This window comes from Canis aureus, chromosome 8, assembly GCF_053574225.1.
Source record: "Canis aureus isolate CA01 chromosome 8, VMU_Caureus_v.1.0, whole genome shotgun sequence".
Classification (NCBI taxonomy): Eukaryota; Metazoa; Chordata; class Mammalia; order Carnivora; family Canidae; genus Canis; species Canis aureus.
The window spans coordinates 21,705,459-21,727,777 of NC_135618.1; the positions used below are offsets into that span (position 1 = coordinate 21,705,459).

Consider the following 22,319-nt stretch of genomic DNA (forward strand, 5'->3'; position numbering starts at 1 on the left):
AAAAAAAAAGATTTAATAAAGTTGAAGTGCTCCTACATAGTACTTTCAACTTTGAAATACTTCGGAAAATATCAAGCAGTTCAGCTCCTAATTATCTTAAACTCTTCCACATATTGCTGAGAAGCTGTACACTGGGATGCTCATTGCATTGTGTTGGTATAAGTGGAAACAACCCTAATGTCTATCAAATGAAAAAGGAATAAATTACAGTATTTTCATTTAATAGAATAGCATGCCCTAGGTTTTAAAAAATGATTTATAGTCATAAAGATGATCATAGTTCTTGAACAATACTGAGTAAAAGCAATCTGCAGAAGGTTATATATAGTGCAATGCTATAAACATATATAGTGTGATCACATAAAGTATAAAAACATGGAAGAAACTATGATCTATTTAATGTAAGATTACACAGATTTTAAGGTGCACCATTATTTAGGTAGTCATCAAGAAAAAATATCACCGTGAAACTATTATGTACCATTAATTATAAAATACATACCAATTATAGAGATGTTAAAAATTTGAAAACAATGTGCCTCTTGGAATAAATGAACTGTGATGTATTATTTGTGGGTTTAGGTTAACATGGGAATATACAAAATGTATTGTAAAAAAAAAAAAAAGAACCCAAAAAACTAAGTTTACTCTGTAATCCTAATCAAGGGAATGGGATTTGGAAGGGACACACGGAGATGTCAACTCTGTAATGTCTATAACATTTTCTTTGCTTAAAATAGAAAAATGCCACGTAAGGCAAAAATAGAGAAGATTCTTTGAAGCTGGGTTGGGAGTACATAGATGTATTTATACTTTTCTCTGTGGTTGAAATATGTCTTAACTTTTTTTTTTAATTGGTGGTGAAGAAAAGATAAAAGTAAAGGTAGATAAGTTTGGCTTGAAAGGAAGGATGAGAGAAGAAAGCAAATGGAGGGTTTTGTTCATTTCAGTGCGAAATACAGGTATCCTATGCTTTCTTAATTCTAGCTACTCAGACTAAGTAATGGAATATATTCTCTTAGATTTTCAGATAAATGCCTCATTGTTCCCATTTATCTGAAACTTAGGAATCAAATAGACACTTCACTTCTGCTGTCATCAGTTGCTATCCAAACTTAACCACATAGATTTAGAAAGTAAGAGATACTTCCACTGAATCTAAAAGTCAGTAGAGAGAAGGCTGGAAGTATGGAAGGTAGCTTATGTCCCTGAAAGGGAAGACTGGAGATCTAGAGTAGAGAGGAATTCAACCTTGACAAGAGGAGGTTCACTAACTTTCCTTACACTAGAAAGAATATGATGAGAAGAGGTTTAAATAATAGAAAAACTTTTCAGTGTGGGTATGATATTAACCACAGTTCAGCCCAGTATCAATTCAATGTGAAAAGTATGAGGAAAGGTCAGGGTCAACTAAGACAGCGCTGGGAGGCCTGGGTGGCTCAGCGGTTGAGCATTTGCCTTTGGGTGAGGGTGTGATCCCGGGATTCCTGGGATCGAGTTCCGCATCAGGCTCCTTGCATGGAGCCTGCTTCTCCTCCCTCTGCCTGTGTCTCTGCCTCTCTCTGGGTCTCTCAGGAGTAAATAAATAAAAAATCTTTTTAAAAATAAAAAACTAAGTGCTTAGTAGTGGTTGGATTTTGTTGTTCAGATTTTTGTATCTTTTAGATATATCTTCTGAAATATGTTTTTGAGAATTTACTTGCCCTTTGCAAAGGTTACAGGATTTACTGTGTATTTTTAATATATTAGACAGTGGACTGATTCTGTAATAACTGATCTTTGAAAATTTATACAGCTTAGGCCACTTCTCTTAATCTGTCTTTTCCAGATAGAGAAAAAAATTGCCAACACATAAAAATGTATATATATTTCAAAGCTTATTAAGTGTTTTATATTTCATTTTTCATACTGATAATAGTGAAGAAATTTTTGTAGTCTCTGGGCTTCATTTTGTAGTTTAAGCCTTTTTAGTACTGCTCTTTTTTAGTACTTCTTATATCCATTTTTCCTTAAAATATAGATTACTTTGGAATTTGACTAGTCAAATGCAGAGCATTCTTTACTTTTATTAATTATCTCTTTTTAAATTTTAGAGCTGAACGACAAAGGAATGAAGCACTATATAATGCCGAAGAGCTGAGTAAAGCTTTCCAACATTATAAAGAAAAAGTGGCTGAAAAACTGGAAAAGGTAAGAAGGAGATATGCCAATTCAGTGTTTTATGTTACTGTCTATATTCTAAATCTAAAAATAGACATAAATAGAATACATTTGTTTATAAGTAAAACAGAGAATAATTTTCATGACCTCATAATAAAATAGTTGGAATAAAAAATTTATAAATATTGGTGAAGGCTGGTGTTTATAATCTTCTTACAATAAGCAGAAACCTTTTTATCCAAAGTGGAAAAAGAAAGGAGACAAGGGGAAGAACAACATATAGAGAAAGGAAAAAATAATGCGGAGAAGGATGAGGTGATTGAGCAGAGGTTGGAGCTGTAGACATAGAATCAGAAAATTTATTCCCATCACCTCAATGAAAATGAAGGCAGGGTAGACTGTATAGCCTTCAGATGGTCTCCCTGGACCTACCACTCTGAGAGGGTCTGTCTTTTGCCTCTCAGAGGGAAGATTCCTTGAACAGATTCTGCATAAAGTATAGTAGCTTTTTTACATTCATTTAATATTCTCAAGTAATACCAGATGGATAATAAAACCTGTTTGGAGGAAGGCCACATGCTGAATATTCAGATGTTGAGCTCAGAAGAAAGGTCTGGTCAATGGATACTGACACAAGAGACTTCTTTCTGTCTTGAGATAATAATTGAAAGAGAGGAAGTTAATGATTCTGTTCAAAGAAAGGTAGAAGGGTAAAAGAAATATTATTAAAAATATAATAAGACAAATACCATATGATTTTACTTATATGTGGAATCTAAAACCCAGACAAACAAAAAGGAGAATCAGACTTGTAAATCAAGAAAACAAACTGATGGTTCATAGAGTAAGCAAGTGAGGGGGAGGGCAAAATAGGTAAAAGGGAGTAGGAGATACAGACTTCCAGTTATGGAATGAATAAGTCACAGGAATGAAAGATGCAGCATGGGAAATATAGTCAATGGTATTGTAATACTGTTATATGGTGTCAGATGGTAGCTACACTTGTGGTGAGTGTAGCATAATGCATAGAGTTGTTGGGTTACTGTGTTATACACCTGAAACTAATTTAACATTGTATGTTAACTATATTTCAATAAAAAAAATTTTAAATCGGGATCCCATTTGGTACTGGTCTTAAGTGTAAATTAAATCACTGTTTTGAAAGCCTTGGAGAAGGTCCCTGTGGGAATGAAATACCACAAAAGGGATTTTTAATAAGGTAATCCTTAGCGGGAGGTAGAATGCTCAGTGTGTGTGGGGGAGATGTCCTCAGGAGAGTGAGGATTTTATACAGGAAAGAGAAGAAAAGGTAAGATGATTTTTTTTCACTTAAGATTATCAGTTTCAAACCATGCTCAGCAGAGCCCTATAGTTACATAGATGTAACAGAGGAAGTGGGGCAGATCTTCTGAGCCCTTCACTCCCACCACTCCAACCTGCGTGCTTGACTTTTACCTGTCTTAGACTTGGACTGTTATTTCAGTGGGTTATTCAGTGGCTAAAATTTCAAAAATTACTTCAAAAATATTGCAGTATAGTTAGCCTTTAGTAACATGATGCAGCATCCTTACATGAGTTGCTTGCCTTGCTCCTGTGAGGCCAGAACATTCGCTTTCAGATGATAGTACCATTGCCCTTCTGTTACAGGCTCTTAACCATCTCTGAACAGGTGATCGAGTTCCCCTCCCTGTCCTTTGTTACTGCCCAGGAAGTTTACTTAGCTTCTTTCACTACTTGTGAAGTACTTACTCTACTTTCCTGCTTATTTCTGAAATCACTACTTTTTAGTTTGAAACACCTAAAATTTATGACCACAGTAGTATGTCCACTTAAAACAAATTATTGTTTTAGGTGCAAGTTGAAGAAGAAATATTAGAGAAAAATCTAATTAGCTGTGAAAAAGAAAATAAAAGGCTACAGGAAAAGTGTGGTCTATATAAAAGTGACCTTGAAATTCTGAAAGAGAAATTAAGGTACAGTATCCTGTTGTGGAAAAAGGATTTTTGTCTGGAAATGGAAAAAAGAACTGAAACATTTTAAAACAGATTATTTTGTATAATGTATTTATTGTAATTATGGCCTTAAATTACATAGAAAGATAGGTTTCATGACTGAAATTCTTTTCTAGGTACAACATTAAGATTTTTAATGAATAAAACATGTTAATATTAATATACTTCTAAATACACACACATCATATCCCTATAGTGTGACAACATTAACTGGTAAGTAAAGTATGTGTTCTTCAAATCATGAAGAATCACCTAGTCCAGCCTTCTCATTTCAGAGATATTAACAGTCTGATAAAGGAAACTGAATGTACTGCGATGTATATCAGTACTTCATTTTTGTTAAATATTATTCTGCTGTATGGATGTACCACATTTTATTTATCCGTTCACCAACAGTTCTAAAGATTGGATTGTTCTAATGTTTGACATGTTTTTTTTAAAAAAAGATTTTATTTATTTATTCATGAGATACACAGAGAGAGAGAGAGAAAGAGAGAGAGAGAGAGAGAGAGAAGCAGAGACACAGGCAGAGGAAGAAGCAGGCTCCATGCAGGGAGCCTGACGTGGGACTCTATCCTGGGTCCCCAGGATCACGCCCTGGGCTGAAGGTGGTGCTAAACCGCTGAGCCACCTGGGCTTCCCTTGACATTTTTTTTATAGGCGCGCGTGTGTGTGTGTGTGTGTGTGTGTGTGTGTGTGTGTATTTGAAAATAATACTGCCTAGTAATCTGTTAATGGTTAATTACTGTTTTTTGGAGTTATGGCTAATAGTTCATGACTTTTCCTTATGTAATCTAAAACTTTCTTGATGTTGTGATATGTTGAATTAGGATTTTGAGTTATATCTCCTATCTTATACTTTTGAAAAGGGAGCAGAAGTACTTTGAATATAATGGAGTTATCCTGCCCTCCTACTTACTGTGAGACACTGGCAAAGTTTCTATAACCTTTCTATACCTTGATTTTCTTATCTATAAACAGAGAGTGATAATAGTGCTGCTACCCACATAAAGTTGTGAGCACCTGGTGTGCAGAAAGTAGGCACTCAGTACATGTGAGCAGGTATTATTATTCCAGAATAAGGCTTTAAAATGTTTTAAAAGTGATATTAACTAAATGTGACTACTGAAAATGAATGTATATTTTATTTTCATTATTGTGCTTTTTTTTCTTCATAGGCAGTTAAAAGAAGAAAATAACAATGGTAAGGAAAAATTAAGGATCATGGCAGTGAAAAATTCAGAAGTTATGGCACAACTAACTGAATCTAGACAAAGTATTCTGAAGTTAGAGAATGAGTTAGAAGACAAGAAAGAAGTACTTAGAGAAAAATTTTCTCTAATGAATGAAAACCGAGAATTAAAACTCCGTGTTGCAGCACAGAATGAGCGACTGGATTTGTGTCAGCAAGAAATAGAAAGTTCAAGGGTGGAACTGAGAAGTTTGGAAAAAGTTATGTCCCAATTGCCAGTAAGTATGGGTGAAAAAGAAAATTTTACTGAAATGCTTTATAAGAAGTCATCATCTTATGGTTGCTTTATTAGCTTTTATTGATTGATTTATTTTTACATATCTCTACTTTCAATCATGAATTTCTTTTGTACTCTCTTTTCTTTTTCTGCATTTAACCTTTCCACTCTTCCACTCTTTCTTAGACTTGTGGTGCCTTGTATAAGAACGACTCAGGATTTTTTAAAAATAGCTTTGAGTAACATTGACATAATACAGAATTCACTCATTTTAATTGTACTCTTCAGTTATATTTAGTAAACTTACAGGTTTTGGAATAATCCCACAATCTAGCTTTCAAACATTTTTATCATCCCCAAAAGATCCCTTGTACCTATTTATAATTAGTCCCTGTATGCACACCCACCCCTAGGGAACCATCAATCTACTTTTCTGCCTCTAGAGATTTGTCTTTTCTGAGCATTTTTTTTAATATATTTTTTTCAATTTTTATTTATTTATGATAGTCACAGAGAGAGAGAGAGAGAGAGAGAGGCAGAGACACAGGCCGAGGGAGAAGCAGGCTCCATGCACCGGGAGCCCGATGTGGGATTCGATCCCGGGTCTCCAGGATCGCGCCCTGGGCCAAAGGCAGGCGCCAAACCGCTGCACCACCCAGGGATCCCCCTGAGCATTTTATATAAATAAAACTATAGTATAAAGTCTTTTGCATTCTAAATATTTTGGGAGATCATTCGTTGTGATATATATCAGTACTCATTTCCTTTTACTGTTGAATATTATTCCATTGTATGGATATACTACATTTTATTTATCTATTCACCAATAGATGGACATTTGGATTCCTTCCACTTTTGGACTATTGACAACAATGCTGCTATGAACATTTGTGTACAACTTTTTGTGTGGATGTACTTTCATTTCTCTTGAGTTAGATACCTAGTAGTGGAATTTCTGGATCATATGATAAAGTTATGCTAAATTGTTTTCCAAAGTGGCTGTACCATTTTTTAAAAAGATTTTATTTATTTATTCATGAGAGACACAGAGAGAGGCAGAGACATAGGCAGAGGGAGAAACAGGCTCTATGCAGGGAGCCCAATGTGGGACTCCATTCCAGGACTCCAGGATTACTACCTGAGCCAAAGGCAGACACTCAACTGCTGAGCCACCCAAGCATCCCTGGCTGTATCATTTTATGTTCTCACCAGGAATGTGTGAGAGTTCCTGTTTTTTCCTCAATCTAGCCAACATTTTTTATTATCTATCTCTTAGATTATAGCAACTTTAATGGGTATGAAGTAGTATCACATTGTGGTTTTAATTTACATTTTTCTAATGACTAATAATGTTGAGCAGCTTTTCATATACTTATTAGAATGCACAGAACATTAAAATGTCTTTATGATAGTGCTGACCACCATTTTTCTTTCAGTTATATATATGACCATATGTATGAATGAGATTAGGAAGAAGGTAAATATAACTGGGTCAGAAATCATTATTGAAGCATTTATTAAAAGAAATCCATTATTGATAGGTATAAAATAAAAGTGAGATCAAGAGAACATATATATATATATAAACATATATAAATGTGTCATGGCTGGTTTCAAATACATTTGGATGGGTGGTAGACTCTTAAAGAATTTTAAACTGTAATGGAATTAACAAGCTACGGGGACCTGAGAACTCATCTGATTCAATGCCATCATTTTATTTATGAAGAAACATACACCAAGGAAGTAAGTAGTTTTTAAATTAGCTAATAGAATTAAAACTAGAATGTATGATTCTTGGTTCCCAGCCCTCTGCTATATCTACTGTTCAAGGATTCTAATTATTTGTTTAGGTTTTTAATGTACTGCTTTTGAAATTTGATAGTAATTAGATGCAGATAACATTCATTTAAAATTGATATTCTCAAAAAAAAAATAAAATAAAATTGATATTCTCATTTGACTCAACATCAAGAATTACTTTGTATGTGATTCTGAAATTGGTGTGGTAATATATGCTTGTTTCGATTTTTTTTTTTAAAGCTTTATTCATCCATTCAAGAAAGACACACACACAGAGAGAGAGAGAGAGAGAGAGAGGCAGAGACAGAGGCAGAGGGAGAAGCAGGCTCCATGCAGGGAGCCTGTCATGGGACTCGATCCCGGGTCTCCAGGATCATGCCCCGGGCCGAAGGCAGGCACTAAACCACTGAGCCACCCAGGCTGCCCTGATTTGATGTTTTATGCAGTGCTAATAATAACATGGTTTGGAAATGTGAATTTTTTTCATTTCTAGAAAGCCTGGTTCGGTTGTAGTCATTAAGTGCTTATCTTGCCCCTTTTCACAACTAATTTTAAAAATTCTCTATTGTTCAAACATACAGAAAAGCAGAGACCAATGCAGCATACCATTTGCTAAATCTGAGTAACATATTGGGATATTCACTTCAGATTTTTTAGAATAAAATTTTACAGATAAATAAAGCCTCTTTATGTACTGTGTTAGATGCCAATCCTTCCCACCTCTTCTCCGAGGTAGGCATTATTCCAAAACTCATGTATATCCTTCTTATCCATATTTTAAATATTGCCACATATGAATGCTATAGAAAAACATATATAGCTAATCTATTTTGGAAAATACTACATGTGCCTCTGTTGTTTTCACTTAATGCTATGTTATATGATGTCTCCAACTGATTTATATAATGCAGGCTTATTTGAACTCTTGTGGTTTTCCTGTTAACATTTTATAATGTATTTATACATTTCTCCTATTGATGGACATTATGTTGTTTCTATTAATTCACAAAAGTTTTCAATTGGTGTTCTGAATAATAAAACAATTGCATCATAGATGTTGTAAGTTTATATATGTTTGTTTTTAAATTTTCAGTTAAAAAGAGAAATGTTTGGTTATAAATCATCTCTTTCTAAACACCAGATGAGTAGTTTGTCAAACAAGGAAGATATTGGCTGCTGTGAGGCAAATAAAATGGTGATTTCAGAATTGAGGTATGGTTTTCAGATGCTTAAGTTGTAGCAAATACAATGTTGTTTTTTTAAATTGGTAATTAAAATATTTGAGAAGATGAAAAATATACAAAAAGTTCTACAAATATAACAAATATCTGTGTTTCCACAACTAAGAATTGATTCTTAACATTGTGTGATAGTTTTTCCAAATGTGTTTAAGTAAGAACTAAAGACATTATGAGGTTTCCCTTCCCACTATCTAGAGAATTCTCCTTCTAAGTATACACCATCCTGAATTGGGTATATATTCTTCAGTCCATTTTGTATATGTTTATATCCACATATGCAAAATACACTATGTGCTTATATTGTTTGTAATTTTGCTTTTTCACTCAGCATTATTTTTTAAGTTCATACATTTGAGGTAGGTAGTTAAGAGTGACTGATCAATGGGTGGATTAGTATGGTTAGTCTATCCTATAACGGTATCACTATTTATTGATAGTTACCTTGTTTCTGGTTTTCTTCTATTAGAAACAGTGCTGCAAAATATATACCTTTACATGTTTCCTTTTATAATATGCCAGAGTTTCTCCAGTATATATTCCTAAAAGTGAAATTGCTGGGTAATGGTATGTGTACATTTTTAGTTTTACTATGTACTATCAAGTTTTTAAAGTAGGTGAACTAGTTTACATTCCACTTAATGGTATTAAGAATTTCCACATCTTGCCCAGTAGTTAATAAATATCAGAGTTCTAAAATTTTTGCTAACTTGAAAGGTAAAAATGGTATGAGATATTTATATAGGATATTTCTAATTTTGGTGTATTTTATTTTGTTCCAGGATTAAGCTGGCAATAAAGGAGGCAGAAATTCAAAAGCTTCAGGCAAACTTGGCTGCAAATCAATTATCTCAGAGTCTTATTGGTTATAATGACAAACAAGAAAGTGGCAAATTAAATAGTTTAGAGACAGAACCAGTAAAACTAGGAGGTAATCAATTAGGTGAGTGTATTAAATTGAATTCTTTAATTCTAAGTCTTTTATGATAGTTTTTTAGAGAAATGGATTACCGGAAGTTTAGTTTCTATTATTGATAATCTGGTAGTACTAGTTGTGGGTTGGTAAGACAACAAAAATTTCAAAATTGTTGAACTTTGCATTATTTTTAAAAAATGTACTTTACTGAGATGAGAATTTACCTGACATCTGAAATCACTGTCTTGAAAAGATATCTGCACTCTGTGTTCATTGCAGCATTGTTTACAATAGCCAAGATATGGATACAACCTAAACATCCATCAACAGATGAATGGATAGAGAAAATGTGGTATATATATACAATGAAATATTATTCAGCCATAAAAAAGATACCCTACCACTTGTGACAACATGGATGAACCTTGAGGACATTAGGTTAAATGAGAAGCTAGGCAAAGAGACAAATACTGGATGATCTCACTTATGTATAAAATGTCAAAGCAAAATAACAAACAACAAAACAAACTCAGAACAAATTGGTGTTTGCCGGAGGGAAGCATTAGGGGTGGGAAAAATGGGTAAATGTCTTCAAAAGGTACAAACTTTAAGTTATAAGATAAACAAGACCTGGACATACAATGTATAGAATGGTGACTATACTTAATAATACCATATTGTATATTTGAAAATTGTTGCGAGAGTAAATTTTAAAAGCTCTCCTGTCTCCCCAAACTTTGTAACTATATGTGATGATGGATGTTAAGTAGACTTATTGTGGTAATCATTTCAAAATATATACGTATATCATCATGTGGTATACCTGAATCTAATACAACATTATATATATGTCAATTATATGTAAAAAAATTAGCTGGAATAACTATACTAATTTCAAACAAAGCAGAGTTGAGACTGACAGAACTAGAAGGATAAATTAACAAACCCACATATATATTGAAGATTTCAAGACTACTTTCTCAGTTGCTGTTAGAACAAGTACACAGGGGGATCCCTGGGTGGCTCAGCGGTTTGGCGCCTGCCTTCAGCCCGGGTATGATCCTGGAGTCCCGGGATCGAGACCCACATCAGGCTCCTTGCATGGAGTCTGCTTCTCCCTCTGCCTGTGTCTCTGCCTCTCTCTTTCTCTTTCTTTCTTTCTCTTTCTTTCTTTCTTTCTTTCTTTCTTTCTTTCTTTCTTCTCTCTCTCTCTCTCTCTCTCTCTCTCTCTCTCTGTCTCTGTCTCTCATAAAAAATAAAATCTTAAAAAAAAAAACAAGTACACGGAAAATCATTAGGGGGGAAAGAAGACTTAAGTACTATAAACAAGTTTAATACGATTGACAGTCACTCAACCCAATAATCACCAGAATACACAATTTTCTCAAGTGCATTTAAAATATTCATCAAGATAGTTCATTTGCTGGCCAATAAAGTAAGTCTTAAAACATTTTTAAAAACTGAACTCAGGTTCCTTCATGAATTGATGTCCACTATTGGTAACAAAAAGATACCTGGAAAATTCTAAATACTTGGAAATAAACACAGGAGATATCATGATATTTTGAAATGAATAAAATGAAAATATAACATATAAAAATTGGTGGGATGCAACTACAACATTGCCTAAAGATGAGTTTATACCTTTAAATACTTACATTTTAGAAAAGAAAAAAGTGTTTAAAATCTATAATCTAACATTTCACCATAAGAATAATTAAAGACAGAATTAAACCCAAAGAAAACTGAGGAGTATAAGGAATCCTGAAGGAAACAATGTTGTGATTTTTTTTTAATTGAAGTATAATTAACATAATGTGTTACGTTGGCTTCAGGTGTACAATATAGTAATTCAACGTTTCTATACATTACTCAGGGTTCATCATGAGAAGTGTACTCTTAATCCCTTTTACCTATTTAACTCTTTCCCCCACCCTTTGGCAACCACCAATTTGTTCTTCATATTTAAGAATAGTTTTTTTGTCTTTGTTTTCTTTGTTCATTTGTTTCCTAAATTCCACAGATGAGTGAAATCATGCAGTATTTGTCTTTCTCCTACTTATTTCACTTAGCATGGTATTCTCGTGGGCCATTCATGTTGTAAATGGCAAGATTTCATTCTTTTTTATGGCTGAGTAATATTCCATTTTCCACATATACACACAAACACACACCCCATCATCTTTATCCATTCATTTATTGATGGATATTTGGGTTGCTTCTATATCTTGGCTGTTATAAATAATTGTGCGGTAACTATAGGGATGTGTATATCTTTTTGAATTAGTGTTTTTATTTTCTTTGGATATATACTCAGTAATGGAATTACTGGATCATATGGTAATTCTGCTTTTAATTTTTTTTGGAACTTATCCTGTTTTCTAAGGGCCTGCACCAGTTTGCATTCCCACAAACAGTGTGTGAGTATTGCTTTTTCTCTACATCCTCAACAACACTTGTTTGTTGTTCATTGTGTTTTTGATTTTAGCTATTATGACAGGTGTGAAGTGATATCTTACTGAGGTTTTGATTTGCATTTCCCTGATGATTAATGATGCTGAACATTTTCTCATGTGTCTATTGCCATTTGTATGTCTTTTTTTTTTTAAGATTTTATTTATTCATGAGAGACACACAGAGAGAGAGGCAGAGACACAGGCAGAGGGAGAAGCAGGCTCCTTGCAGGGAGACTGACGTGGGACTTGATCCCGGGTTTCCAGGGTAACGCCCTGGGCCGAAGGCAGGCTCCAAGCCGCTGAGCCATTCAGGGATCCCCCCCATTTGTATGTCTTTTGATGGAAATATTAAATGTCTTGGTTGTGGTGATGATTACAAGGGAAACATTTGACAAAATATCAAATTTTATATTTTAAATGGGTGTGTCTTACTATAAGTAAATATTACTTCAGTAAAGTACATTTTTATTTATTATTATTATTTTTTAAAGATTTATTTATTTATTCATTAGAGACACAGACTGAGACACAGGCAGAGGGAGAAGTAGGCTCCCTGCAGGGAGCCCAATGTGGGACTCGATCCCGGACCCTGGGATCATACCCTGAGCGAAAGTCAGATGCTCAACCACTGAGCCACCCAGGCATCCCTATTTATTATTTTTTAAAAAGATTTGTTTTTTGAGAGAGAGAGAGCATGGAGGGAGAGGGGCAGAGGGAGAGAGAAACTATCATCTTGATATTTGTTTGCTATTTATTTTTTCTTAAAGATTTTATTTATTTGAGAGAGAGAGAGAGAAAGAAAGGCAGAGACAGAGGCAGAGGGAGAAGCAGGCTCCATGTAGGGAGCCTGATGTGGGACTCGATCCTGGAACTCCAGTATTACACCCTAGGCCGAAGACAGGCACTCAACCGCTGAGCCACCCAGGCATCCCATTTGCTGTTTATTCTAATGGCCTTTATTCATCTTTCCTGCTTTCTATTGGATCAATTATATTTTAATATTCCATTTTTTTGTCTCTACTGTTGATTAGTTAACTATACCTCTTTATTTTCTTAATGGTTGCCCTAGAGGTTAACATATGTATCTTCAACTTATCATGGTCTGTCTTCAAATATGATTGGCTGGTGGCAGGAAAAATGACAGCAGAGAGAATTAGATATCTAAGTAATTAGAGAGAATAGGGATGAGTAATGAGATTATTAGCAAAATGAATGCTAGTTAGTAGAGGTGTTGATGAATATGTCATAAATTATCTTACATCAAAGAGTATAGAGCTAATGATAGATAGTCTAGTAAGTGAAATATTAGGGATATGGAAAATTGATAGGAAATAGCACTTATGCAACCCTTGAAGGCATGGTGCATCTCTACTAATTTCTGTACCTATGTATACATTATGCCTCTTTAAAGCACTCCTGAAAGCTCAATCACTTTTAGGTGGGAGTAGATTTATATGTTTGTAGTGAAAAAAGGATGTATTTGAACAACTACCTTTGTTTAGAAAGGATTCCCTTGCCTTCGGCTTGTGAACTTGCAGCTATATACACTTCATCAAAATATTCTTGATGCCAGGTTATCTAGAGAAATTTTATGGTTAACTTCAGTTTAAGGAAACAGGACAACTTTCTTTTAAATAATGCTTTGTTTTACATTTTCTATCCAATAAATGGGAACTTTTATAGGTAGAGAAAGGCTTTTTCTGGTATGAAGGAATAGTCCAGAAAAGTGAGTGACTTTGAGCAATTTATTCCTTCTTTGTGATGTACTTAGTAATAGAAATACCTTCTTTACCATGCTCCTTCATTATATTTTCCTTAATGTCTCATTCTCCATTTCTTTTAGAATTCTTCAGATGAGAAATTATTTGTTTATGATTAAATCTTTCAACATTGAATAGGTTTTTATTCTTTAAGTTTTTATACAGAATAATTTTCCTTTTATGTTTGTTAGCAGAAAGAATAAAAGACCGTCAACATACTATGAGCAAGCAATATGAAAAAGAAAGGCAAAGACTTGCTTCTGGAATAGAAGAACTACGTACTAAGTTGATGCAAATAGAAGCTGAGAATTCTGATTTGAAGGTTAATATGGCTCACAGAACTAGTCAGTTTCAGCTGATACAAGAGGAGCTGCTAGAGAAAGCTTCAAGCTCTAGCAAACTGGAAAGTGAAGTAAGCTTGAATGAGCTGTTCATATGTACTAACTTTGGAGACAAAAAAAAGATATTATAGAGTTTTGTAAAAGTTGTATGTGTTAAGTCCAGATTTATACATTAAAAAAAATTAATGGTACCACATCATTTATAAATCCTCTTAAAATTATATTTGGAAACCTTTGGGTTATAATCTATGTTAAAAGTAAGAAATTACTCTCTAGTGGCTAACAGGTCTCATATATGATAGAACTTGTGATGTATTGTGGTCTATTATTTCTTCTAAGTATAAGTTAATATGGCTAAAACACATTTACAAAAACAAACATTTACAAGTAAAGAATTTGGATTATGTCATTGGGAAAAAAAAAAGGAGTGATAATAGAGGATTTTGAATGTTAGCTAACAGCAGGACCAGCTGGGAAGCCTATTAAATAATGTGGATTTCTGGGTACTGTTCTAGTGATTCTGATTCAGTAGGTATGGAGTCATGTTCAGGAATCTGAATTTGTGAACAACTGCATATAAATTTGATATGCTTGGATTACATTTTGAAAATTGCATAATGTGTGTTTTGTGAATATCTGATTCTCATTTCTATTGAGAACAGAACAAGGACACCTTTTCAGGTAATTATAGACCAGGACCACTTGTGTATATGTTATACTCACACTTTAAACTGAGGCTGATGCCATCTATGGGAGTACTTTTAAAATGTCTGATTTCTCTTTGTAAAATCTGTAGCCTAGACTGAGGAAAAGATCTGTGGGATTACTTACATTATGTAAGTACTAGAAAAAGAGATTTAGTCTAAATCTAAATTATAGGCAATAGCTTACTTAAAAATAATCTAGTACTGAGATTAATAACTTTTTAAATACAAAATTAGCACAGTTTTGTTGAAAATACAGAAAGGACAAAGAACAAAATCAATTATTAATAATTCTACCACCAGAAATAGCTATTGTTAACATTTTATTATACTAATGTCAGTCTTTAACAGCTACTGTTAAGAAATGAGTTAGGATGAAGTCCTTTTTGGACATGGGGTCAGAATTAAACTATTTATGTATTACATAGCTAGAACAATCTGTCATATACCCAGTCTTCACTCACTATTTTTCTTCTAAATTGTCATTTATTTTTAAAAACTGATTATTTATTACAATGTGTTTTCAGATGACAAAGAAATGTTCTCAACTTTTAACTCTCGAAAAACAGCTGGAAGAAAAAATTGTTGCTTATTCCTCTATTGCTGCAAAAAATGCAGAACTAGAACAGGAGCTTATGGTAAAAATTACTGTTTGGCTACAAATTCACTGTGACTTTAAGGCACTTGATTTGTGACAGCATGTTTTATAATCATTGTCATACATTATACCAAATAGAAAAATATAAATTCTACTAAACTTTTCTGAGGATTCATTTTCTTGTTTCTGCATTTTTAAGTTTATAGGCTTATATGGCAAGTTGTTACCTGTAATTTCTTGTTTTTATTCTAGTAGAATTGAAGGAAATAGTATATTTCTTTGATATGCTTGTCAGTATTTTAAAATAGTAAATCTTTTTTTTTAAGGTTTTCTTTATTTATTTCAGGGAGAGAAAGAATACTGGCAAGGTGAGGGGCAGAAGGAAAGGGAGAATGGACTCTCTGCTGAGCAGGGAGCCCAGTACGGGCTCAATCCCAGGATCCTGAGATCATGACCTGAGCCTAAGGCAGACACTTAACTCACTGAGCCACTCAGGCACCCCAGCCACTTACTAAAATAGTTAATTTTTTTTTTCATTTTGATACAGTTTTTAAAAATAATCATTTTATCTTTTCAATAAATGTTTAAATATTTTTGAAGTTTTATACACTACTGTGAGTCTTCAAAAAATAGAATATGACAAATTTAATGATTTACTTATATTCTTTTTATTTTTTTTTATTTTTTTTATTTTTTATTTTTTTATTTTTTTATGATAGTCACACACACACAGAGAGAGAGAGAGAGAGAGAGAGAGGCAGAGACATAGGCAGAGGGAGAAGCAGGCTCCATGCACCGGGAGCCCGACGTGGGATTCGATCCCGGGTCTCCAGGATCGTGCCCTGGGCCAAAGGCAGGCGCCAAACCACTGTGCCACCCAGGGATCCCTATATTCTTTTATGTAAAACTAGTTCTTAATTATATTCTTTTAAAGTGTGTTTTTTTTTTTTTAATATTTTGTTTATTTATTCATGAGAGACACAGAGAGGGAGAGGCAGAGACACAAGCAGAGGGAGAAGCAGGCTCCATGCAGGGAGCCCGATGTGGGACTCGATCCTGGGACTCCAGGATCATGCCCTTAGCTGAAGGCAGGCACTCAAGCGCTGAGCCACCCAGATGTCCAGATGTTATTTTATTTTATTTTATTTTATTTTATTTTATTTATTTTATTTATTTTATTTTATTTTATTTTATTTTATTATTTTATTTTTTATTTTATTTTATTTTATTTTATTTTATTTTATTTTATTTTATTTTATTTTATTTTATTTATTCATGAGAGACACAAAGAGGGAGAGGCAGAGACATTAAAGTGTTTTTGTATTTCTAGGAAAAGAATGAAAAGATAAGAAGTCTAGAAACTAATATCAATACAGAACATGAGAAAATTTGTTTAGCTTTTGAAAAGGCCAAGAAAATTCATCTTGAACAGCATAAAGAAATGGAAAAGCAGATTGAAAGAGTAAGATACTATGTTTTTCTTTTCTGTGGCTGAATAATACTCCATTGTGTGTGTGTGTGTGTGTGTGTGTGTGTATCCATCAGTTGATGGACATTTGGGCCCTTTACATAATTTGACTTTTGTTAAGTACTGCTATAAATATCGAGGTGTATTTGCCCATTTAAATCAGTATTTTTGTATCCTTTGGGTAAATAAATTATTAGTGCAATTCCTGGGTCATAGGGTAGTACTATTTTTAACTTTTTGAGGAACCTCTATACTATTTCCCAGAGTGGCTGTTGCAAATAGCTGGTAGAGTATATTATGCTAAGAGAAATAAGTCAGAGAAAAACAAATACCATATGATTTCACTCATATGTGGAATGTAAGAAACAAAATAGATGAACATAAGGAAGGGGAGAAAGAGGGAGGCAAATCATAAGAGACTATTAACTATAGAGAACAAATTGAGGGTTAATAGAGGGTTGTAGGTGGGGGCTAGGCTAAATAGGTGATGGCTATTAAGGAGAACACTTGTTGTGATAAGCACTGGATGTTATATGTAAGTGAGGAGTCACTAAATTCTATTCCTGAAACCAATATTACACTATAACTAACTAGAATTTAAATAAAAACTTGAAACAAAATAAAGAGTTAAGTATATGGCAAAAAAAGATACTGTGTTTCTCCAAGTAGATACAATGTATATTTAGAATATGAAAGCTGAAAAGAACCTTAAACATAACTAGCTCACTTTCTTTTTTAGATAAGAAGGAAACAAAGACATAGAAAAGTAGCCAGTACTATAATTAGCATCCCATTACTTCTGGATCATTTTACAATGCTTTCTTAAATAATACTCTTGCCATTTCTTCTTCTTCTTTTTTTTTTTCACTCTTGCCCTTTCAGTTTAATAATTATTTTTGACATTATTAAAGTAAGAGTGATTTTTTACTCTTTTCCACTAGAGATATTAATTGCTTGAGGATTGAGAGTAGAAGTGTTTTTTGTTTAAAAGAGTAAAAACAAGGTAATGAAGAACGTGTGAGACCAAAAACATAAGACTAAGTAAAAAACAGATTATTTGGGTGGATTTAATATAGAATGGAACTCTTATAGTATAAGAGAAAAAAATATGAGCTTGAAATATAGAGCAATAACATTACTCAATCTGAGCAACAGAGAGAAAAAAGATTTGGCAAAAAGAACAGAGCCTAGGGACATGTGGAATATATGTCAGAACTGAAACTCTGTACCTGTTAAACAATACCTCCTATTATCCCCTCCCCCCATCCCGTAGCTACCATCATTCTACTTATTTCTGTCTCTATGATTTTGACTACCTTAAGTACCTCAGGTAAGTGGAATCATATAGTATTTGTCTTTTTGTGACTGGCTTAATTCAGTTAGCATAATGTCCTTGAAGTTCATCCATATTATGAAATATTGCAGTATTTACTTCCTTTATAAGAATGAGTGATATTCTCTTGTCTGTATATTGCACGTTTTGCTTATCCATTTATCTGTTGATGGACACTGATTGCTCTGGCTAGAACTTCTAGTACTGAATAGAAGTGAGAGGAGGCATCCTTGTTTTGTGCTTGATCTTAGAGGAAAAGCTTTCAGTCTTCCACCATTTTGAGTAGGATGTTAGCTGTGGGTTTTCCATATATGGCTTTTATTATGTTAAGGTAATTTTCTTTTATTCCTAGTTTGTTGAGTGTTTTAATCATGAAAAGGTGTTGAATTTTGTCAGGTTTTCTTCAATTGAGATGATCATGTTTTTTTTTTTTTCTTTCATTCTGTTGATATGGCAATGTAATCATTGATTGATTTTTACATATTGAACCACCCTTGCATTCCAGGAACAAATCCTACTTGATCATAGTGTACAATCCTTTTACCATGTTGCTAAGTTTGAATTATCAATATTATATTCATTTGGCATTAATGTTCATAAGGGGTATTGATCTATAGTTTTCCATTAGTGTCTTTGTCTGGTTTTGGTGTCAGGTTAAAACTGGTCTCAGAATTAGTTAAGAAGTGATCTCTCTTCCTTAACTTATTTTGGAAAAGCTTGAGAAAGATTTTTGTTGTTTTTTTTTATATTTTACTATTTGAGAGAGAGGACAAGGATGGGGGGAGTGGCAGAAGTAGAGACTCTCAAGCAGACTCCTTCCTGAGCACAGAGCCCAATGCCGGACTTGATCCCATGACTCATGAGATCATGACCTGAGCAGAAATCACAAGTCAGACGCTCAACTGACTGAGCCATACAGGCATCCCTAACGATTGGTATTCTTTAAATGTTTGGTAGAATTCACTAGCAAAGCTGTCAGGTTCAGTGCTTTTCTTTGTTGAGAGATTTTTGATTCCTGATTTAAAATCTTACCAGCCATAGGTCATTCAGATGATCTATTTCTTCATCATACAGTCTTTGTAGGTTTTATATTTCTAGGAATTTGTCCATTTCATCTAGGTTATTCAATTTCTGGGCATACAATTATTCACAGTACTCTCTTTTGTATAATCCCTACTTTCATTTCTGATTTTGGTAATTTGAGTTCTGTGTTTTTTAATCTACTCAGCTAAATATTTGTCAATTTTACTTATTTTTTTCTAAGAGCCAATTTTTTGTTTCATTGATATTCTTTATTTTCTGTTCTCCATTTTGTTGATCTTTAATCTTTATTATTTTGTTCCCTCAACTAGCTTTGGGTTTGGTTTGTTCTTTTTCTAGTTCCTTATATTTTGAAGTTAAATTATTGATGAGATCTTTTTTGTTTTTTAATGTAAGCATTTATAGCTGTAAATTTACCCTTTAGCACCACTTTGGTTGTGTCCTTTTTAAGTTTTTGTAAGTTGTGTTTTTGTTTTCATTTGTCTCCTAATTATCTTCTGATTTCCCTTGTGAATTCTTCTTTGATTCATTGGTTGTTTAAAAATCTGTTGTTTAATTAATGCCACAATCTTGTGAATTTTTTAATTTTCCTTTCATGGGGCACCTGGATGCCTCAGTCAGTTAAGTATCTGCCTTCCGCTCAGGTCATGATCTCAGGGCCTGAGATCGAGCCTTGCACCAGGCTCTCTGATCAGCGGGGAGCCTGCTGCTCCCTTTCCCTCTGCCTGCTGCTCTGCCTACTTGTACGCTCACTCACTCTCTCTCGGTCAAAAAAATAAATAAAATCTTAAAAAAATTTAAAATTTTCCTTTCATTCATCATTTCTAATTTCATCTGGTTGTAGTTAGAGAAGGTACTTTGAATGGTATGTGTCCTTTTAAATGTGTTGAGTCTTCCATTTGTGGCCTAACATGGTCTATCCTGCAAAATGTCCCCTTTACACTTGAGAAGAATGTGTATTCTGTTGAGTAGAGTGTTCTGTATATGTCTATTAGATCTAGTTGGTTTATTATGTTAAGTCATCTGTTTCCTTATTTTCTGTCTGGTCTTCTGTCCATTATTATAAGTGGGGTACTGATGTTTCCAACTATTTTTGTAAAACTATTTTTCCCTTTAATTCTGTCAGTTTTTGCCTTGTATATTTTGATTGTCATTACATGAATAAATTTTATAATTATTATATCTCACTATTATTTAGAATTTTTTAGTAAATAATGTCCTCCTTGTCTTTACCACCTTTTTTGATTTAAAGTGTTTTATCTGATATTTGTGTAGGTATCCCTGCTCTCTTTTGGTTACTATTTGCATGGAATATCTTTTTCTGTTCTTTCACTTTCAACATGTTTGTGTCTTTGGATCTCAGGTGAGTCTCTTGTAGACAGCATATACAGTTGCCTCTTGAACAACTTGAGTTTGAACTGCATGGATCCACTTATTTGTGGATTTTTTGCAGCAGTACTATAAATGTATTTTCCTTATGATTTTATTAATAACATCTTTTCATCTAGCATATTATAAGAATATGATACACGTAACATACAAAATATGTGTTAATCAACACACACAATCAGTATGTGTTTCTGTTATTGGTAAGGCTTTGGTCAGAGTAGGCTCTCAGGAGTTAAATTTTTGTGTAGTCAAAAGTTGTACACAGATTTTCAACTGCAAAAGGGTCAGCCCCCCCTAAACTCTGCATTGTTCAAGAGTCAACTGTAGTTGGATCATGTGTTTTTATCTTCTATTTAAAATGTTTCATGATTTTAAAAAATTATATGAAAGTTAATAAATTGTGTTTATATGTTTAGCTTGAATCTCAACTAGAGAAGAAAGACCAACAGTTTAAAGAACAAGAAAAGACTATGTCCATTTTGCAGCAAGATATAATATGTAAACAGCATCATCTTGAATCACTAGACCGACTCTTGACAGAAAGCAAAGGGGTAAAATCACCTTTGTAAAAGTGCTGTTTAAAGCTGACTAATCATTTATGTTTCTGTAACCTACCTTCAATTCTAATTAAATCAATTGTTTAGCAGCCCATTAGTAATGCTAAAATTAGAATATTTATACATATACTCATATTTTTGCTACCAATCTGTGTGTTTTTAGGAGATGGAAAAGGAAAACATGAAAAAAGATGAAGCTTTGAGAACATTACAGAACCAAGTATCTGAAGAAACAATCAAGGCTAGTACGCTAATTTTTAAAAACTTTTTTCTTAATAGGGACATTCTGTAGCTTTTATACTTTTCTCTATAAATTGTAAAAATTATTTAGATAACAATTTGCAGGTAAAGATTTTACCTGAGTGAGTGAATTTAGTTTCTGTAAATATATTTTCTTCAATGTGAATTATGATCTTAATTATTTGATTTTTGGTAATCTGGCTTGTTGATTGTTTACCCTATTTTTTGTTTTTTTTTGTTTTTTGCCTTAAGAAAGGTTTCTTTTTTAACAAAAAATGTGTTTTTAAGCATAGCTACTTATCAGTAAAGAATTAACAGAGGAAGTGAAGGGAGAGGAATATATAAGCAGTCGAGTTTTGCTTCTTTTTACCAGTTCTGCTATAAGATTAATTAGGGGATGAAATCAAAATTTCCAGGTAAAATACAGTTTTGTAATTACTCTGTCTTCGTGGTTTAAAAAATGGGTTTTGGAGCTAAGTTGCCTTGGGTTTCCGTTCTGACTCCACGGTGCTTATTAGTTGACTTTAACAGTGGCTAGGTTATTTAAGCTCTCTGAATTTCAACTTTTCATCTATAAAATACAGATTATAATACTCTAGAGAAGGGTCAGTAGGAATAATAGATGAAATGAGATACATGTAATGCTCAGCACATACTCAGTTACTGAGAGTTTAATAAGTATTTATATTTGATATTTCTTCCTTGTATTTTTAGTGTTAAAAACAAGTCCAAAGTTGCTGTTATCTTTATTCTGTGATATATGGATTGAATATAAAGAATATTTTTAAAATTCAGTGTTATTTTTGCCTAGTACTCTGTATTTAATCCATTTTG

General features: G+C 33.4%; 1 protein-coding gene across 16 annotated transcripts in view; it reads left to right on the forward strand.

The window, feature by feature from the left end:
* The window catches only part of CCDC18 (coiled-coil domain containing 18), a 110,623-nt gene that overhangs the window by 21,590 nt on the left and 66,714 nt on the right, over positions 1–22,319 (forward strand). For 15 of the 16 annotated variants that reach the window (XM_077905456.1, XM_077905460.1, XM_077905459.1 and 12 more), the window contains 10 exons: positions 2,094–2,190; positions 4,012–4,133; positions 5,351–5,642; positions 8,538–8,656; positions 9,465–9,625; positions 14,006–14,226; positions 15,387–15,497; positions 16,788–16,919; positions 21,105–21,239; positions 21,409–21,486. In XM_077905456.1, coding sequence (XP_077761582.1) covers positions 2,094–2,190; positions 4,012–4,133; positions 5,351–5,642; positions 8,538–8,656; positions 9,465–9,625; positions 14,006–14,226; positions 15,387–15,497; positions 16,788–16,919; positions 21,105–21,239; positions 21,409–21,486 — 1,468 coding nt within the window. The remainder of the gene's footprint in view (positions 1–2,093; positions 2,191–4,011; positions 4,134–5,350; positions 5,643–8,537; positions 8,657–9,464; positions 9,626–14,005; positions 14,227–15,386; positions 15,498–16,787; positions 16,920–21,104; positions 21,240–21,408; positions 21,487–22,319) is intronic. The other variant, XM_077905453.1, reaches the window with a different exon arrangement.